The sequence below is a fragment of the Patella vulgata genome, chromosome 5, assembly GCF_932274485.2.
Source record: "Patella vulgata chromosome 5, xgPatVulg1.2, whole genome shotgun sequence".
NCBI classification, from domain to species: domain Eukaryota; kingdom Metazoa; phylum Mollusca; class Gastropoda; family Patellidae; genus Patella; species Patella vulgata.
The window spans coordinates 69,076,568-69,098,883 of record NC_065883.2 but is presented as its reverse complement, the minus strand read 5'-3'; the positions used below and the strand labels follow the sequence as shown (position 1 = coordinate 69,098,883).

Genomic DNA, 22,316 nt, shown 5'->3' with positions numbered 1-22,316 from the left:
CAACAACATGTAAAGCCGTTCTTCCAGCAACAGTGATGCCCCCCCACACCATAACAGAACCACCCCCAAATCGATCATGTCTGATGACGTTAACGTCTTGGAAGCGCTCGTTTCGACGACGCCACACCCTCATACGTCTGTCCAAAAAATCAACAGTGAACCTTGACTCATCTGAAAACATCACATTGCTCCAGCGTCGATTATCCCAGTGTTGACGATCCCTACACCAACGACGTCTTGCCTGAATGTGATGATCTCTCAAACAAGGGATCACGCGAGGACGTCGGGCGCGAAGGTGACCCCTATGCAGTCGATTCCGAATCGTCTGGCCACTCACTCTCACACCAGTGTCTGTTTGAAGACGAGCGCTGATCTGATTTGCTGTGATGACACGATTTCTCAAGGCCAAGGTACGGATAAATCGATCCTGGGCTTGAGTTGTCGCCCTTGGTCGACCTGAGCGTGGTCTGTCCTGTACAGATTGTGTATCACGGTATCTGGACCATAGCCTGCTTATGACAGACTGAGAAACATTCATCGTCCGCGCCACAACCGCCTGTGTTGTGCCGATCTGTAGCATGCCAAGGGCACGTAACCTTTCATTTTGGGTAAGCCGACGCATATCAAAATTTGTTTTCTGGTCACTAAAACAATTAAACTGATGTTTCCACCCTGGAATTCAATGCCACAATGACTGTAACATTCAAAGTCAGAGTCGTGCAAATCATGGGTTGGACCCCCATGATGATCCCAAGCATCACCTGCATTCCATGCGGTAGCTATTGGTGCGTTTGGGCGTCACATGTAACTGGAAATGTTTCTTCTGTTAGGTTCTATAGTGCCTTTTTTCGTAGTCATTTGCATATTTTAGTATTATGCCCCCAAAATCAAATATCCCCTACTTTTTTTGAATAGTATATATGCTCAAGACTAAAGTTATTCTACCATTCGGTATTCGCATACAACCCCTTTTGTCTGAGGCTGGTATCAGCCTTGACAGTATTGCGAATACCCCTTTCTTTGGGACTCCACCGTGGGCTGTGTCTCCCCCAAAGATCGTCTTCGATCTTACACAACATAAAAAGAGAGATACTAGCTCAACGGTTTTTCAGTCTGTATTTCGAGAGCTGAGGTCTAAATATGGTGATTATGCTCAAATTTACACAGATGGTTCGAAAGATGATGTTCGGGTAGCTTCGGCTACCGTGACACCATATCTGTCCGCCTTCCACCTGCTGCTTCCATCTTTACAGCTGAACTCCAGGCCATTCTTCAGGCTTTGGAGTTCATTCAATCATCATCTAACTTAAAGTATATAATTTTTACTGATTCTTTGTCTTCGTTACAAGCAATAAACAATAAACAGCTTGATCACCCATTTATAGTCTGCTATTATCTAACGGGTTGATCAGCAAGGACATTGTCCTTTGCTGGCTCCCCAGTCATATGGATATCAAAGGGAATGATCAAGCAGACTCGGCTGCCAAGTCTGCTTTAGATCTTCCCATATCTGAATTTTTAACTCCATATACAGATTTTAAAACGTCTATTAATCATTTTATTTATGACCGCTGGCAACGGTCTTGGGATCTTGCAGGCACAAACAATCTTCATCACATTAAGCCTCTCTTAGGAGACTGGCCAAGCTCCTACAGGTCTAACAGGAGAGATGAAGTTGTTTTGTGTCGCTCTCGCATTGGTCATACCTTTTTAACGCATATTTTCATATTAAAGCGAGAGCCTCAACCAGAATGTGAGCACTGTCTTGTTCCTTTGACAGTGAAGCACATTTTGATTGAGTGCAAGCATCTCAAGGATATTAGATCGCATTTTTATCATTGTCAATCATTACATCACATGTTTGCCCAACCGGGTTTATATGGGAAAGTGTTAGACTTTTTAAGAGACAGGTTTTTATCATAAATTTTAATTTGTATTTATATATCATTTCATTTTTGTATTTTAGATAGTTATATGCATAAAAGATAGATTTTATTTTTAATGGTACTTACTGTGATATTGTTTTTATTTATGCATGTAATTTGTTCTGTGATATAATTTAGCCTGTCTCCAAATAATCACCATATGTTTGGCGCAATATAGCCCGGTTAGAGCTGACGTGCCATAAAACCACATTTCATTTCATTTCATTTCAGAAATTTCTAGTGTGGTTTCCCCTTTTCAGTGGTACAGGACAGAGGGCCTGACAAGGACAGCTGTCTAGTCATTCGGATGGGACGAAAACCAAGGTTCCTTGTACACATTGGTGTGCATGTAAAAGATCCCTTGGCAGTTCGAATTCGGTATAAGAGTAGGCCGTAGTGCTGCTGTCCACACAAAATTTCCCTCATAGCACAATGTATGGGATATGCCCATCTTCATTAGCCCAGTCGGAGAAGAACAGTAGGACGTTAAACCCCATTTCATTTCATTTATCATTGTTTTCCATGACCGACAGAATAAAATTACATATACACTTTAGATTAAGAACGATAACCTGATTATCTAAAAAAAAAAAGAGAGGGAGAGAAATGGAGTTTAACATCCACTCGACACAATCTAGGTCATTTCGTGACTAACATATGGTTCAATTTTATTTCCATAATTCGCTTGCGCATAGGAGTCTTTTAGCAATGGGAGGAAGCCGGAGGACCTGGAGAAAACCCACGAGATTGGACTGATTATCTAAAAACATAACATAATCTGAACATAACAAATAAATACTTAGAATAAAAAACAAAACAATGTTTACATTACGATCAGTAAAATAATTTTAAAAATCTGATAAACAATTCATCTAAAGCTAAAACTATTTCATCTGAACATCTTAAAGCCGAACATGAGACATCACAGTTTTATTCACTATCAGGTTCTTAAAGGAGAACACAGGGGTTTATTCACTATCAGGTTTAAAGGAGAACATGAGACTTCACAGTTTTATTGCATTATCAGGTTTAAACCACATGTCCGACAAGTTTAATTAGTTCCTGCTTGAATCCAACCAGCGAACTTTCAATGTGGAAGATGTATACACGCTATCCAATCAGTTTTAATGGTGGCCTACTGGCTGAATGTGGTATACATAATATTAACCGGGTTCATTCAGTTATTCACAATATATTTACATTTATACAACCTATCCTGAATGGAATACAAGCCTGCAAGGTACCTGTCACACATAAATTTAAAAATAACTTCACAATGACATCATTGCAGTCATCTTGGAATTATGACATCATAAAAACAAAAAGATGATGTGCAATTGTCCAAGGAACAAGAATGTCAAGTTTTATGTTGATTGTACTTGCATTGGAAGTATCTTAGACTTGTACGAAGACAGTCAAACAAGAAAAAGAAGAACAAGCAGAAGAGTAGAATTAAATCTAAAACAATTCTAAAAATAATAATAAAAAAAGCCCCTTGTAAAACATGTATTAATGTAGTAAGCATCATTAGGCCATTTTCCATATAAAGTAGTCATCATTATTAAGCCTTATGCCATGTGGTCATTGTTTGTTCATCCAATAGTTTGTCGGTATGATGGTTCATGTGGACCAGTTCCCATTTTTTCATCCACGGACCTTGTATGGTTACATCAAATTCATCTTGACCCTTTTGCTGTAATTATAAAACAATAATACATGTACAACATATGATATTCAGTCGGTTATATCTATCTATCTATCTATCTATATGCCACTTTTAGTTTCAAAGGCAGATCAGGGTGGCTAAGTGGGTAAGGTGCTGACTCACTATCCTGGAGGTCGGATGTTCGATCCCTGCATTGGCTGAGAAAGTTCATCTAGATTTCCGGCATGGTTCTCCCTTGTCAGTGATGCAGGACGGAGGACCTGACAAATACAAGGTCCTGAGGTCCCGTGTATACAGTGTGCTATGACGGAAATTTTGCCTGGACAGCGTCACTACGGCCTACTCTTATTTCAAATTCCAACTGTCAAGGGATCTTTTACATGCGCACCAATGTGTACACAGACCATCCGAACAACTATACAATGTACCTTGCCAGGCTTTCCGTCCTACATCACTGACAAGCGGGAACCACTCCGGAAAATCCTGATGAACTTTAATGGCCAACGCAGGGATGGAACACGGGAGCCAATGTCCTACCTACTGGGGAGGTTGGATGGCAGAATGGTTAGCATGTGCACGCTGTATCATAAGGTCTGTCATTGAGTCAACTGGCGTGGGTTTGATTCCCAGGTTGTATGTGACAAGGAATAGGGTCACCTGTACAACCTCATGGGTTTTCTCTGGGTCCTCCAGTTTCCTCCCACTGCTAAAAAAGACCCCTATAAGCGCAAGAGAATTATTGAAATAGAATTGAATCATGTGTTAGTCCCGAAATGACCTAGTTTGTGTCGAGTGGACGTTAAACCCCATTTTCTCTCCTTTCCAACTGAGCCATGGTGGCTCTGTATTAGTAAAAGTCATTTATCTATAAATGCATGACATCAACTTTACGGTCCCATTTTATTTTATTCTTACCCCATCTTCTTTAATTAGTTCAGCTGCTATGATATGACGATCAACACCATCGAATGCTGACCAATCCATTTTAAAGTCTGGGTTTTTAGCTGTACGCATTATAATGCATTCTTTCATATCGTAAAATCCTGGTGAGGGTCCTGTCTGCTGCCAGCGGAAATCTAAACTCCATCTTATTTCATTGGACATATTTGGCAAACTATAAAATAGGAAGAAAAAAATGTAGTGAAATGGGGTCATATGTTAAAGTAGCTAAGTCTCCAAACCAATATCATCTAAAGTCTTTGCACATTATTTGTCAATTTAAATCAATATTGATGTTGTGATCTTACTGAGAAAAGATGGGCTTCTGATATCCGATATTTAAGAAAAAATAAACATTTTAATATTGGTACACGAATCGTGTACCATAATGTGTTTCAGCGCCATTTGTAACAAGGGACTCAAAGAACTAGGCTAGACATATTCCACAAGTCGTGTCAATGTCCTGGGGGTCAAATATTACCAATTTAGCTGCTTGAATCATTGAGTGAACAATCCAACAGTGAGGGTGATGTCCCCAGCTTTAAGTGGTGTATATCTGCAGATAAGTTTCCTATAAAATCAGCTCAAATTATGGCACTACATGAAAATTTCAATTCACCTTCCTAGCAGTCACTGATGGAAATTGGGCTATGACATGGTCATAGTTTACTTCCGTAGCTTATGAAGCAGAATGCTCTTGCTGTCAGTATCTCTCAGCGGCACCTTCTTCAAGTGGCTCGCAGGGCACGTGCCCAAACGTCAGACGGTAGATAAACTACTGACTGCCCTAATCCCAAAATATCTAGATAACACACATTAATTGCTTGCATAATTATGTTTATAAAGGGCATCAAGCACAAATTGCTCACTACCGAACATAGTCAAGGTATGGATGTAATATGAATCTATGGCTAAATCTATTTGTTAAGGCCAGCTCATTTTTTGTCAACATCGCTGAGATATAAATAAGGTTAGGGCTTGTGACTGTTGGCGAGATTGCAAGTTAAAGTTTAGCACTGGGGTTAGGTACAGGGTTAGGATTGGCGCTAGTCCTGTTTACATCTCGTGACCTATGACAAAAAATTGCGCTGGCCTTATCATTTAGCACTAACCATGAATCTATACACAAGGTTTCATCAATCTCCACTCAATGTGTATCTCTGCTTAGCCTTAGACATACACCCAATGAACATTTACACCAACTCTGAACATTCTTCCTCAATTAGTAGTAGATTTACTGTGTCCACAAAAGTGTGACAGGCAAACAGATAACGGATAAACTAATTTTACACTGTGGCCCGGGTATCATTTAGTCTTGTGTATCTAACACTAATTTCTTTCACATTTGTTTAATATCAAATCTTTGTTCCAAAATTTGTAAGAATCATTTAAAATCACCAAAAGTTATCTAATTTGTCCAATTTAAAGCTGACCATTCAATTTTGATGACGACTGACCAATTTACAAGTGTTTAATTTCTCTATGACAGTTAAAGAATAAACAGCAGAATTGATTATTGTTGTATAATGATCAATTTTTGAAAAGTGGTCAGGAAATTTTTCGTACAATCAGGGGCCATAATTCAGGAAGTTACGATCCGATATGCGCGAATATCGAAAGGAACCAAGATCTTTGGGTTATAAACATGCATTTTAAGTTTCATCAAACTCAGAGCAAAATTGTGACCTCTAGAGTGTCCACAAGCTAAAAACGCGATTTTTCGTACAATCAGGGGCCATAATCCATGAAATTATGGTTTGATACATGCAAAAATAGAAAGGAACCGATATCTTAGGGAGATAAAGCTATATTTCAAGTTTCGTTGAAATCGGATAAAAATTGTGACCTGTAGAGTGTCCACAAACAAATTGTGGACGGACGGACGGACAAGGGCGACGACAATATACGTCCACATGAAAATATGGGCGTATAAAAGATTTGACATTAAACAAATGTAAAAGAAATTAGTACTAGATACGTGCACAAGATTAAATGATACCTGAATTACAGTGTTAATAGTCCCCAGCTTTCTTCAAAAGGAGGAGGACCCAAAAATTTGACTAGTTATAGTTGATGACAGCTGATCCCATTTTCTCGTTCTCATTCCAGCTATAATGAATTTGTCACAGTTGACAACAATAAAGGCGCGAATCCAGGGGGGGGGGGGGGGGTCACCTGGCGCACGCCCCCTCTCCCTATTTTTTGCGGTGGGGAACAATTTTTGCTCCATATACTTGGTTGATTGCCCATCAGTCCGCCCACCAAGGGCCGGGCTTCGCACGCCCCCCCCCCCACCTTTCTGAAAATCCTGGATCCGCCCCTGCAATATACATCGACATTCAAAGTACCCTATACAGTTGGTATGCAAGGTGAATTAACAATATGTTAGTCTCAAAATGACAAGAGATAAAATATCATTACCTATGATGTGGTATCATGTTATTCAACAGCAACATTCCCCCATATGGAATTGGACAACATTTTATATCTTTTTCTAAATCAACACCTAAAAACAACATAAAAGAATTAAATTAAAGATACACAGGTATCGTTTAGATTTGATGAAAAAAGGAAAGAAACTGAGCTTACCATCTATAATCTAATACACATATTCATGCAGAAAGTGTTACCATCAAGATTCATCAAAAACCGCCCAGTTTGTGCTACCGTTTAGTTTGACATCCGTTGTCTAGTTTATGAAACTAAATGGACATAAACTGGATGACCAGTATCAAAACTAAACTAAATGGTCATAAACTAGATGACCGATGTCAAAACTAAATGGTGTTTCTTAAACTAAACGGTAGCACAAACTGGGAGTTATTTGATGAATCTTGATGGTATTTAATACTTTCTGGGTGGCAATCTATTAACTGAATATGTGTATTAGATTATAGATGGTAAGCTCAGTTTCTTTCCTTTTTTCATCAAATCTGAATGATACACGGTCCCTAGTGATTATGGAAGATTAGATAAAGATCTGGCAGTTCTCACTATAATAGTTAAAAACTAGATGATGTAAAGAGAATATGCTGAATATTTCAGTCAAAATGCTTCACTCTAAGCCGAGAAAACCTGATTTTAAAATCACTGTAGCCTTGATTGTCATTGTTACAAAGTCTTGATTATCCATTTTTGCATTTAATCATCAATAGACAATGAACAGCAGATCGGATTCAAATCTAATGAAAATCAGAGAGGTACGATGGCATCGAGAGTTGATTATGGTTCGGATAAGTTAATTAATGTATAATTAATAATTTAGATAACATTTCAGGCCTAATTATAAAGACAGACCTGCAATTAGCAGATTTAGCTTTTGCATAATGCATGTTTAAAAGTATGTCCAACGGATAGCAGCCTCCATAACTTTAAGTTCACAACACTTAGCTAAACCTTGTTTAATATCATCTATAATCCAGTCCACAATTTTTCTCTGAATTTTTGTTTTTACAAACTAAATCCACAGAGAAGGTCTTCTCCTTCACGTAGACAAAATAAGAAGAGTAAGTGCATGCTTTACAAATCTCATCTTTAACAATTTATCCGCGATGAAGGCCTATCGAGATCGTGCACCAAGTTTGTGTTGCCGTTACTAAGTGTAACTGTAAATATGAATTTAGCGAAATGTCACAATGTGCAGTTACACTTACATATCTAAATGTAAATGCACATTCTGATGTTTCACTAAGTTTGTGCCACCACCTACTATTGTGATAGTGTGGAATTTTGGTGTTTTAATTATATAATAGGTTTTAGTCTATACTGCACTTCACTGACAGCAGCTTAATAAACAATAACAAACTTTCACTTTCATCTGATCTTTGAACCCTTATATTCATAGTCACTGGATGTTCAGCTTCTGGACTGGTCTTTGTAACAACATCAGTGACTATCACCTCATCATCTCCTTCGATACTTTTCCTAACAAAACCAACTTCCTGGGTTACAGGGGTAACAATTGAAATCAGTCTAACTTAGGAATTTGAATGTGTCAGATGTATAAGATTATCTTCAAATCTTAAACTTGTATTTGGCGCTCAAAGTTTTATAAGTTGTTCCAATTACTGAAGATACTTTTGTTCAAGTCTTCATTGATCAAATTAAGGTATGTGTATTTGAATATCATTGGTATTGTCTGGGGATGTGGTGAATGTAAGATGTGTAAATTAGTTATTTCATATATTATTCTTTACATACACAGTAAAATACATTTATACATATTCAACAGCTCTTAAGCGATATGTATTAACATTTAGTAATTAGGTTTAGTTTAAGTTTAGTTTTAGCATAGAATAATCATAGAATCATTTGATTATATAGGATACCTTCTAGCTGCTAGAGTGTTACATGGTTGTGTTGTTTCAACACAAAGATCTTTAAAACCCCTTCTAGGGTATGTTATTTTATATAGGTATTATCTAATAATTAGAGATATGACAGAAATTATTACTGTAAAGATATGAGTATAGAATTAAATATATAGTATAATTATAATACAGTGTAATGTAATGTTTGATGTGTTTTAAAGTGTATTATATGTATTATAAATTAAATGTTGGTGATGTTAATTCTATGTATGTATATTTTTACAGGATTTTTAATAAAGATTTTAACAGCCTCGTCTTTTGTTTGAATTAGACCCTGTTACACTATACGTGTAACTGTAAGTATGAATTTAGCGAAATGTCACAATGTACAGTTCCACTTATACTTATCTAGAAGTAAATGTAATTGTTAAGTTGCGAAACCTCTCTAATATTGCAAAATTTGCAAGACATTAAACATCCTTCAAATAAAAATCAGTGGTTTCTAATTTTATCGTTTACCCATGATATTTGATCAATCAAATTACCAAGTGTTTTTTTTCATTTCTTCTTCTTCCAGGAATGACATACCAAGTTCCTCTATAGCAACACTGATGTTGGGCAACCTTCCCTAGTTTATGTCCACCTGCTGCAACCTATAACAATATTGTTATATGTAAGAGCTAAAGGCTTTTTTTTATATTTGTTTCAAAGAGAAGAGAACAAGATGGCCAAGAGAACAAGATGGCCACCGAAAGATTGTAGTGTGTCTTGCTCTACATTGTTTTTTAATTTGTACTAGGATTAAATTGTTATATTTGGATAATTTTAGGATATCTTCCTCATAAAGTTATAAAGATTTGATTGGTAGAAAAACTTTACCTAGAAATGTTTTATTTTCGATTGATTTGGACAATTTGTCTATATTTTATATGTTTTCATTTAAAAGAGAACGATTACCCATGATGATCACATACACTAGAGATAAACTTTTCTCACTTAACCTGACAACAACAAAAGATTATGTGAGTGATTTGTTAGATTTGTATCCTGAGCTAAAAGTGAACTTTAAAAGTGTGTCTACTGAGATAAGAACTGTTCAAGTGTTGATTACAACCAAACCAAGAAAACCTCGTGAAAATGAAATGAAATGAAATGAAATGGGGTTTAACGTCCTACTGTTCTGCTCCTAAACTGACTAATGAAGACGGTCATACGCCATACAGTGTGCTATGAGGGAAATTTTGCCCGGGCAGCAGAGCTACGGCCTACTCTTATATCGAATTCCAACTGACAAGGGATCTTTTACGTGCACGCCAATATGTACACGGGACCTCGGTTTTTCGTGCCATCCGAACGACTAGACAGCTGTCCTTGTCAGGCCCTCCGTCCTGCATCACTGACAAGGGGAAACCACGCCGGAAAACCTGGATGAACTTTCTCAGCCAATGCAGGGATCGAACACCCGACCTCCAGGCTAGCGAGCCAGCGTCTTACCCACTTAGCCACGTGATCCCCAGACAACCTCGTAAGAACAGAGGTATTAATCTGGGCAACATTCAAGAACTAACCCAAGTTGAGTCGATCCCTTCGATAATTACTCACAGAAACACCCAAAGCCTCAAAACTGAATCCAAAATTAACCCAAATAATTTAGTGTCAATAAAAAAAATTTCCAAATACAGTGAGCCACAAAATATTCGTTTTGGATTATAGAACGCTCGCTCAATATGCAATAAAGTAGCCACGGTTTGTGCAGAAATTTTGGAAGATAGCAGGGATATTTTTATAGTGTCAGAAACATGGCTGTCGGATGTCAAAGACAAATGTATATCCAGTGAATTTCTTTCCTCTCTCTGGATATAACTTTCATAGTTGTTCACGGAATAGTCGTAAAGGAGGTGGTGTAACAGCTTTCGCCATCAACAGTCTCAATACCAAGGTAAATACAACTAAACACCGTAGATTATTTGAATGCCAAAAAGTATGTATAAATGGTAAATTTTCAAATTCAATAGAACTTAAATATGGTGTACCCCAAGGAAGTGTTTTAGGTCCAATTTTATTTACCCTATATTGCTCCCCACTAGAGGAAATCATTATACACCATGGCCTAGATCTCATGCTCTATGCAGATGACACCCAGTTATACCTCAGGTGCAAACAAGTGGCAAATAGCATATGTAGAATAGAGCAATGTATTACTGAAATTAGGATGTGGATGATGGAGACCAAATTAGCTCTAAATGATAAAAAAACAGAGGTTCTACACTTTTATTCTAAATTTTCAAGAAAAGAAAACTTTAATATTATAGATACACTTATAGTTGGTGATTCATGTGTTAATTCCTGCACAACTGTTCGTAATTTGGGTTTTAATTTCAACTCTGTTTTATCTTTACAAAATCATACTTCTATAGTTTGTAAATCTATATCATACTCGTTATTCCTTATTGGGCGTATAAAATGAAATGAAATGGGGTTTAACGTCCTACTGTTCTGCTCCTATACTGGGCTAATGAAGACGGGCATACGCCATACAGTGTGCTATTATTGGGCGTATAAGAAATTTTTTAAATCGAAAATGCACAGAGTCACTAGTTCACGCTTTAATCACCTATCATCTCGACTTCTGTAACAGCCTTCTCTATAATCTTAAGCCCAAGCACAGCACTCTGGATCGTCTTCAACTTCTTCAAAACTCTGCCGCCCGTTTAGTCACTCGCAGTAGATTGCATGAACATGTCACTCTTATCTTACACGAACTTCATTGGCTTCCTGTCTGTCAACGCATAAAATTCAAAATTCTCATCTTTACTTTTAAATGTCTCCACAACCAAGCACCTCTTTATATTTCAGAACTACTAACAACATGGGTTCCACAGAGGTCCACTCGTCAGGCTACATTTGAAGGGGGAGGGGTTAGACTAAACCTACCAGAGTATACCGGGTACGTGTGACTTCTATGGATCCCATGCTTTCTCTATTGCTGCACCCACTCTTTGAAATGACCTGTCACCCAAAATTCGCACAATAGACACTTTAACTTCTTTTAAAAGAGCCCTTAAGACCTTACTTTTTAAAGAATATTACTCAGTAAATTTTTAACTTTTAAGTATTTTATTCAATGTTGTAAATCATTTTATTTAAATCTCTTATATTGTAGTACTTTTACTACCTTTCCTACTTTTATAATGTTATTTATATATTTCTTATCTTGTATATTTTTGCATTTTATTTGTATTTTACTCTGTAAAGTCCATCGAGATGTATATGTGATTGACTATAATCAATAAATTATTATTATTATCAAATTTTATATAAATGATTATTTAGACATTTATTTACATCACAAGCCCATAATTTAATCTCTAGGCCATTAGATGGTTGAGATTTTAATTGGATTAATTGGTTAAAGCTAAAATGAAAAATAAAGACTTATTACCGTAGCAATGACAATCAAGACTATGCTGTTCTAGTCAAAACTTCAAACATTCATAACTTTGCTCAGTGAAGCAATTTTATTAAAATTTCAACATGATATTTATTATTTATATTTAAACTATTGTAGCAAGAATGTCCAGCTCTTTATCTATTTCTTACATAATGCAACTTGAAGTCACTAGTGTGTACAGGGTATTCACTATGAGAGCAGTTTATAATCAATATCAAAACTTACCCTCATACAACCATTTTGCTCAGTAGCATTTAACAATGGAATCCAAGCTGTTGGTTGAAGTACTTTATAGGAATGATTATCCAGGTACGCAGAATCTATAAAACAAGAGGGATGTGGGGTTTAACATCCACACACAAAAAACTAGGTCATTTATGGTAAATCACTAATACAAATGTATTGATAACATCTTACATCTTATTGTAATTATGATATATAATCTAATTGTAAATATGATATATAATAGGCCTGTAAGAGATGTGACGTCATCCTTGGATGTTAGCGTGCCATTATTTCAAATAATGGTATGTGGCAATGTGCCAAAGCGTACGTTATTTATACTAGTTAAAATTTTGGACCCGTGTGACATATTTCATTGCAAAGCATGTGTGAGTGTCTGTATTTCAAGTTGTTTAATGGTCTCGAGTGTAATGTATTGAAACAACAACTCGTGATTACGTCACTCATGTTGTTTCAATATATTACTTAATATCTCACTCTCGACCATTAAACCACACTTAGTACACATATTTATATTCAAACAGAGTAACGTCCCCTCAGTCATATCAAGACCCCAACATTTTTGTATCTTTGTTCAAACTATTCACCTGCACACGTGTTATTTTTTGTGGGTGGATGGAATGGTGGCACTTCAAGTAGCTACAAAAAAAGCTTAAAAATAACCCCTGAGATCAAACTCATGACTTGCACAGCTGATAGTGATACACAGTGGTGACCTATTGGTCTCCAGCGGGGCATTAATGGGAATGATACAGCATTGGCCAAGTTTTAGCGAAAAAAAACCCACAAGTACCTTGATGCCAAGGAACAGTGGTGGCTTCATTCTGGGGAGTTTTCGTCCGAAGATTCGAAACTGGATGTCCTGATATTTCCGGTCCAATCAGTTGTTCAACCACATTTAATAATCTTTCATTGGTCCATAAATTCTTCAAGGGCTGTGAAATTAAATAGCGTAAAATTGATATAAAACTGAGACAAAATAAGCGTAAAAAAAACAAATAATGCCAGTGATCAAAGTAGCCTGTCTGAGTCACTTTTCTTATTTTGATTTTCATCCACCAGGAGATCTTTAACGTACTGCCAATGGTAAAAATTGGATCTCGGGTTTGACATCCCATCCAAATGACTGGATGCTTTTACTTCCCATCCCCTTTGTTCCCCACAACTGACAAGGGAAGACAAGACTGGAAAATCCCAGAATACATCTTTTAGTTTAAGTCCAGAATAATGGTCTTAATAGAGGCTTCATCAACAATAGTAAAAAAGCTTTAAAATGAAATGAAATGGGGTTTAACGTCCTACTGTTCTGCTCCAACTGGGCTAATGAAGACAGGCATACGCCATACAGTGTGCTATAAAGGAAATTTTGCCTGTATTTTTTATCTCTTCTTGTATAGTTTATCTATGTGAAACAATTTTTGATAAAAAATTTGATTATCATCAGTATGTTATCTTTCCAGCTGTTTTATTAAATAATCTTTTAGTAACTGGATAGAACAATAAACTATAACACAAACCAAGTCATTTCGGGACTTACATATGATGTGTTCACTTATATTTCAATAAATTGTTTGTCTGTGGGGGTGTTTAGCAGTGGAGGAAACAGGAAGACCCAAAGAAAACCCCCAAGGTTGTGATCAAAACCATGCAACTTGACTCAATTACAGACCTCATGGAATTCATTATTGTCCTCGACTACCAAGTTGCCACCTGATTATATGTCTAGCATGAATATATTAAAATGGTACTGTATGCATTACCTGTGTGACGCCCATGATTACCTGTGGCAGTTGGCCTGCTTTATGAAGAAGTATATTGGCACCTGGGAACTCTCTTTCTAAATGGGTCAATCACTCAAATAATCCATATTCATTATATAATTCTGAAAGAAAACCAACCAAATCTTTAAAACACTGTTATACATCAACAATCATTATACATCAATAATTATTGGGGTTGTTTACTTTTTAACAAATTAAAAATTGTGAAATTAAAAGCTAGTAAATTGGATGGACACTCATTATCAAAACTGAATGGTCAGCTTTAAACTGGACACAAGTTCAAATTCAATGTTTTTTAGTGTTTTTTAGAGATTTTAAATGATTTTTACGAATTCTTTAACAAAGATTTGATATTAAACGAATGTGAAAGAAATTAGTGCTAAATACACAAGATTAAATGATACCCAGATTACGGTGTTAGATTAATTTTCACAATATTTTAGTTTGCAAGAGTTTCAAAACTCCTAAAATGACAAGAAGAGTCTAACAGAATCCACACTAACTGTTTATACCAAATTGTAAAAGATTAAAGGAGCTAAATCGTTAAAACTGAATGGTCAGTATTAAATTGGACACATGTACAAATTAGATGCTTTTTGGTGATTTTAAACGATTTTTTACAAATTTTTAAACAAGGCTTTGATATTGAATGAATGTGAAAGAAATTACTGCTAAATACACAAGATTAAATAATACCCGGTTTACAGTGTTATATTCTTTCTAGAGATTATTTTAGTTTGCAATAGATTCAAAACTCCTAAAATGACCAAAAGAGACTATAACAGAATCCACACTAACTGTTTATATCAAATTGTAAAAGATTAAAGGAGCTAAATCACTAAAATTTAGGGCTTAGAAATTGACACAAATGGGTTGCAACACATATAATAATGTAATATGAATGTATATCAACTGATTTACATTCAATCGTTTTCGTTTTCAAATCTCTTATATTCGGCGAAATACACCAGAAGTCTCAATCAAATGGCAATCTCTAGCATCTAGTTATTCCAATCTACACTGATAGTATTTATTGCACAGTATTTATTGCACATGCTTTTCAGATAAGAATATGGCGTCATCATTTGAATGACTTGTGGAATATGTCTAATCTCGTTCTTCGAGTCCCTTGTTACAGATGGAGCTGAAACACATTATGGAACACGATTCGTGTACCAATGTTAAAATGATTATTTTGTCTTAGATATTGGATATCAGAAGCCCATCTTTTCCCGTTAATATCGCAACATCAATGTTGATTTCAATTGACAAATAATTCGTGTTTTCAGTGTCAAAGATTTTAGATGATATTGAGTTAGAGACTTAGCTACTTTAAAAATTTGTGTATTTACGTTTTATTTTTCCAGCCTTATAAAGTTTATTGGCCAAACCATCTACCATATCTTTAATTGCTGCACAACATGGATCCAGTTCTTTTTCACAATCAAAAAATCAATCCACAACAACATAACCCTAGAAAATAATTTAAAATGTACTCATATTTATTGAATAAACAGGTAAGCCTCCGTGCACTCCCCCACCCCTATTGAAGATGTATTATATACTCTTCAAAAAAAGTAGGGGATATTGAATTGCAAATACCTATGCAGGTTGTGATATGATAAATAGTCATGGACACTTGACATGCTTTGAGAGTATGTTCACAGATGAAGAACGTATCACCCCAACAGAACCACTGAGCTGCACATGCGACACGCAATAGTGCCATACACATGGGAGGGGTACATTGTCAAATGTGACACTTCAAGGAAGAGTTGATGAAAACTGCCGCGTGCTGGTTTATCTATCCATGTTTGCTTTGCTATCGGTTCTTGCATAAGATTTACTTTTTAGCATATCTTTGCTTTAGTGTGTTACGTTTAATTTGATCGGGAGACGTGTTCGTCGACGTTAACGTCCACCGACAACACTGCAAGAATTGACCGTGGCACTGCAAGAGGAGTGGGACAGATTGCCCCAAATCGTGATTGGACGGTTGATTACGAGCATACCACGATGAATTGCTGAATGTCTGAGGATTGGTGGAGCAATTATTCATTATTAAGACAAAAATCAAAAACATCCATTTTCCCTTTTGACAGTGTGTCTCTTTGCGAGTGAAGTGGGGCCGTCAGATAAGCTGCCCATATGAACCGTTTATGTTCATGTGTAGGCAATTGGCCTGTTATTAACATACATTGGTTACCTCTAATAAAAACAGCAGTGCATTTCCACAGTTTTGTATTGTTTCTGAATATCCCCTACTTTTTTTGAAGAGTATATAAGAGCTAAATCTGCCTATAGCAGTCTTTCTTCTGGCTACAAATGTTATATAATTTATTATTTAGACATCTATTCACATGACAAGCCTAAAATCAACTCTCTAGAACATTGGATGGCTGAGATTTAAATGGATTTGATTTCCTGGTTGTCCAGTACTGTTGCTACAATAATAAACGATCTATGCTAAATCTTCAAACATCTTCCCCCAGGATAAAGTAATCTGGATGTAATTTTGAATATATTCTTTTTTTGAATTATTATAGCAAGTACGACCAGCTTGTTATTTAAATTATACGTAATGCATCTTTAAAGGTACGGTACAGAAATAATTTGTCAGAAGATGTTACAATCTTGGTGCTATAAAATCGACCCTAACTAAATTGTAAAAAATCTGTAAATAGGCGAACAGCCTTCCCAGATTTCTCTCAGCTACTAGTTTCGTTCTTATTCGAACTCTTCAGCCTTAAATGAGGATGTGCGGTGGCACATGGGATGTCACAGATGGACCGGAGTCGATCTTTGGCACCGGAGTCGATTATTCCGAAAAGTGTGCAAAGATATTCGGCTAAGAATTTGCCGTCATGATTATGATTATTTGCATTGACTCAAGGCTCCTAACCCTTTTGATCTCTAAGTTTAAAGTGCACATAAGATGGTCCCGGAAACTTCGAGATACGTGTAGCCAATGGTTACTATATCCACTTTACGGCAAGTTCACGCCAATCTGGTTGAAATTAATTCAGTTATCTTCACTCAAAGTCGTAAAAATAGACCTTCCGTGAAAACGGCTTTGCCAATTATCGAATGCATATTCGGAATGTTTATTCCTTAATTACCTATATAGAACCGGCGTGTGTATTCTTTAACGCCTGAAGGATTCCTTAATCCCCCTAATTAAATAAAACAATTGACTACGGAATAATTTGTTTTGTAATTCATTTTAATTTAAGATCCAATTTAGAGTGCCTACAACTTTTAAACTTTGAAGTCCTGAACTCTTAATTAATTTTTTACAATATGGAACTTATTGGACAAATACTTTTAATATGTAAGTAATATACGGGTCCAGCGATGTGGTTTTTACTGCGAGCACTTTGCTTTTCCACATAAAGTGTAGTGTCGTTAATATCTGTCATTAATTAATCAATCCGACTATAAAAGTTATACAGGCATGGGTCATAAATTATTTTCAAGTTGGTGTTAACAGTGAGTGTTAGTGGGATTAAGAATGTTGATTAGGTAATTATCTTTTTTTACGCTGGTCAGATCAAAGACATCACTCTAAGTGGAACGTGTGCATAATACCTCACAAACGAACTAATGGTAGAATCATACACACACACATTAATTGTATAAAATAATTAAGTTTTACTAATAAGTTGTTTAAAATTACTATATACCCAATAATTATTGCCCAACAGTGTTTTTGTAATCAAGTAGCCTCGTATTATTTGTTGATTGGCGTTTAAACAACATTTAAGTGATGGATGGATTAACGTTTTTGATACGACTAGGTTATAATGTCTAACATCGGTTATCTTCTTTATAATAAAAGTATTTTACAATTGCATCTCCTATTTTAACTTTCATTATGACAAAGTGAGAAGATGACCCGCCCTCTCTTCCCACGACAACGATTTTAAAACCATTTTTAAAACCGTGTTTTAAAGTGATTTTTAGATATACAAGAACTTTTAATTATTTTAAATCTGTTTTAAAGTGACGTTTAGATATACAAGAACTTTTTATTATTTAGTGTTTTTACCTAACTTTTATTTTTTATTTAAGTAAATAACTTAATTAAATCAATTTGTCCATAATATCATGCATTTTGTATTGGACGTTAAATTTGTAATAAACAACAACAACAACAGCATTGACAGTTTAATCACTCACCAAACGGCACCAGGAACTCCACGAATGATCCCATGCAATTTTTGCGGCGAAGTTTAACCTCATTTACTACACCCGTAGTACATGGAACGGTACATGATAATAAGATACCAAGCGTTGATTGGCAGAGAAATGAGTGCGATCTATTGTACATGTTATGCATAGTCATCGGAAAATTCCATATTCACTGTAGTTGTTCTTTATGTATAGAAATGGTTATTATTATTATATATAGCTAATAATGAATACATGTATATCGACAAATAGATGACACCATTTGTATTTCTGTACTTAAGTTTGGGATATCAATTTATTACGGGGTTATCCAAATTACCGGTAAATGAGCTAATTTCTTGAGTCATCTTCATTTGACACGTGGCCTATTTAAACAAAGGCAGCTTAAATTGATCTACGGCATGATACGGCATTTTAAATTCACTCTAAAATATTCCAATCACAAATGTCTAATCTATACCAATGAATGAAGATAATTCGGTGATTATGATTAGGCCAGTCACGTGGTAATTGGACCGTCAATAGACGCTTGTCCAGTTGCCGTGTGTATTGATAGTGCTATATTGTACATACAGTGAGATATTGTATAGATAATGTATATCCTATGTGTAGTGCCTGTGACGTCACCAGCCAATCAACCGGATTAAGGTCGTAATTGAAAAATTGAAAAGCGTTTTGGCGTGTCGGATACTTAAACGTTAACAGCAGACTTAATTTTAATCAGATTGGTGTGAACTTGCCGTAAAGTTGATATAGTAACCATGGGCTATACATACATACAATTTAGATTTTTGATCTTAAGTGGTCTTTAAAGTTTCGTAAACTAACGAGGGCTTAAAAATAACTCTATTAGGTTATGGGCGTGTATGCACTAATTTTTTATTATTTTTCCAGCCTTATAAAGTTTATTGGCCAAACCATCAACCATATCTTTAATTGCTGCACGACATGGATCCAGTTCTTTTTCACAATCAAAAAATTTGTCCACAACAACATAACCCTAGAAAATAATTTAAAATGTACTCATATGTACTCCGTGCACCCCCCACCCCTATTATTTCTGGGTTCAAATGTTATATAATTTATCATTTAGACATCTATTCACATGACAAGCCTAAAATCAACTCTCTAGACCTTTGGATGGCTGAGATTTATATGGATTTGATTTCCTGGTTGTCCAGTACTGTAGCTACAATAATAAACGATCTATGCTAAATCTTCAAACATCTTCCCCCATGATCAAGTAGTCTGGATGTAATTTTGAATATATTCTATTTTTGAATTATTATAGCAATTACGACCAGCTTGTTATTTAAATCTTACGTAATGCATCTTTAAAGGTACGGTACAGAAATAATTTGTCAGAAGATGTTACAATCTTGGTGCTATAAAATCGACCCTAACTAAATTGGAAAATGGGATCTTTGATACTTTTTACAATATAAACAGACTGATGTCACCATCTTCTTTTGCAGCTAGGACCCAGGGCCATGCAAGGAATAGTATCAAGTTGTTAGGTTGGGGCTAAAAACTTGAGGTCCTAGTACGTAAAAGAGTCCATGTCAGTAGGAGTTTGATGAATTATGGCAGTAATGAGGGTTACAGGCAAAATTTCACGTATTAACACAAACTAACATAAAAAAAATGGTCTCTTTAATTGGGTGGTCCATGGAGTTTATACAGCTGTTCACATTTCCTTTAAAATTACGAGTATGGAGAACCTAAACTTGCCTGCATCAAACCTAGTTACCTATGGTGATCGAATGTTTAGCATTGCTGCTCCAATGGAATGACTTAACACTTAACAGTTCTATCAAAAGTGCCAAAACATTATACTTGCCTTTAGGAAAACGTTAAAAACACACCTGTTTCAATAAGCTTATCCAGAATGACATTCAACGTGCTTAGAGCACACCTCAGCATGGAATAGGTGCTATATAAATAACCTTATTATTATAATTACCGGTAATATCAGTTTATCATATGGAACTTGTATTTTATGACAGTCAGTTACAGTAATATTATGTTTTGGGTTATAATACTTCACATCAACAAATATGATAGGTAGACCTACATATAATATATTTGACTTAATATATCAGCCGAGTACTTTAGTGCATGTTTATATCATTTTACTTGCAAAGATATGCATATCCATGCACAGATAAACAAACATTATCATCTACCGTACCTCTTTGAAAAACTGGTCAATCATATGCTGTGGCAACTGTCCTGGTTTCTTCTCTGTAGGCTGTTTTGGAACAATAGTGAATATTTCGGGGTGTGTTTCGTCACATTCCCCTGGGTATCGCTGTGGTTTGTCTGTCGGCGGCATCGTTGATGTTCTAGCTCCGCCCGGTATACTTGCTTGAGACAATCGCTGTTGATGAATGTTTGGTCATGTGACAGTCACATGATATTATATTTTTCAGGCTTGTTCATCCAGCCATTTCCCACTTTGTTTTTTGTTAACCAGACATTATTCTGGCCCAACCCGGTTCAATTCACTGTTGTTCGAAGCACTCGCCGTGACTCTTCACCTGCAGTATGGAGAAGCAAATCTCTATAATTTTGAGGGTGTTTATTACATACTATTCTCACCACAGATGGCCCCACAATTTGATCTCTACCCTATATTTACGACCATTATCTTTTTTTGTTTCGAATCTTTTATTTTTTTCATTTTTTATGTTTTCTGTGTATACGTGTCCATAGATCTAAAATCAATATTTATTTAAATATTCTCTGTTCAACCCGCCCCCCCCCCCTTTGTTTTTAACGCACTTGTTTTTCTCTCTTAGCCATACGTTTAAAATAGGTGCGTTTTTATAAAAGTAATTTCTAAATTCCCATTTGTTCCGCAAAGCAAGATTGGCATTTGTATGGAAGGGTATCGCTGCCAATATTAAATGCGCTGCTACAATGTCTTTTCCATAATATGTAAAAAGTACAATGTACAAAGTCCTAATACCGGTAATGATAAAGTCAAAATACCTCTAAGGTAAGGGTTAAATGTAAAACGTCAACTGTTGTGGGAAAATACTTTTTTTGACGGGTCTACATTTTACATTAGACACGTCAAAAATAGCATTTTCCCACAAAACATTTGTCATTTAACACTTAACATTAAAATTTGACGTGGAAGGGTATCGCTGCCAATATTAAATGCTCTGCGACAATGTCGTTTCCATTTCCCCTTCACGCATTCTACATATAGCATGTTTCGCACAGCATCAACTTGCATATGCAAATGTAGGATATCACGTGACTTATTAACATATATTATATGGAAACCTGGCAAACTATAAGCCAGAACAAGGATATTCACGACACTATAACAGGAAATCAGCCTGGCACACAATAATTAAAGGGGTGGGTGTGGGAGCTGTGCAATGTCCAAATACGAAATTTCAGGTATCATGTTACATATTAGTGAAAATCACATTCTTTTCTGTTTGTAAATATGTAAATAGTTTTCTGGTACAATCGTATTTTCATAATTTAAATCCAATAAATATCACACTATTAAAGGGTTATTCAAGTAAAAAATACTTGTCTAAATACGAAATTCCAGATACCATGTTAAGTATCACTGATTGCTCTTTTCAAATATGCAAATAATTTTCTGGCACATTCATATTTGCTTAACTTTACAAAATAAGATTAAAGTTGTAGTGAACGAGGGGGGGGGGCTAAACTAAACTAAAATAAAGATACAGGGCTTAATCAAAAAATCTCTATGTCCATACTAAAAGAGGTACATGTATAGTCATTCCTCTCTTTAAATATATTATTTATTTGTTGGGCACA

At 35.8% G+C, this 22,316-nt stretch overlaps 1 protein-coding gene across 1 annotated transcript; it reads right to left on the bottom strand.

Moving 5' to 3' along the window:
* Positions 1–1,919: 1,919 nt before the first annotated feature.
* Positions 1,920–20,919, bottom strand: LOC126822263 (uncharacterized). Its single transcript, XM_050551034.2, is given in 8 exon segments — positions 1,920–3,618; positions 4,507–4,705; positions 6,952–7,036; positions 12,517–12,611; positions 13,328–13,469; positions 14,316–14,416; positions 15,668–15,788; positions 20,698–20,919. Coding segments are annotated over 6 exon segments (615 nt in total). The 5' UTR covers positions 20,842–20,919; the 3' UTR covers positions 1,920–3,618; positions 4,507–4,705; positions 6,952–7,024.
* Between the last annotated feature and the right edge of the window lie 1,397 nt (positions 20,920–22,316).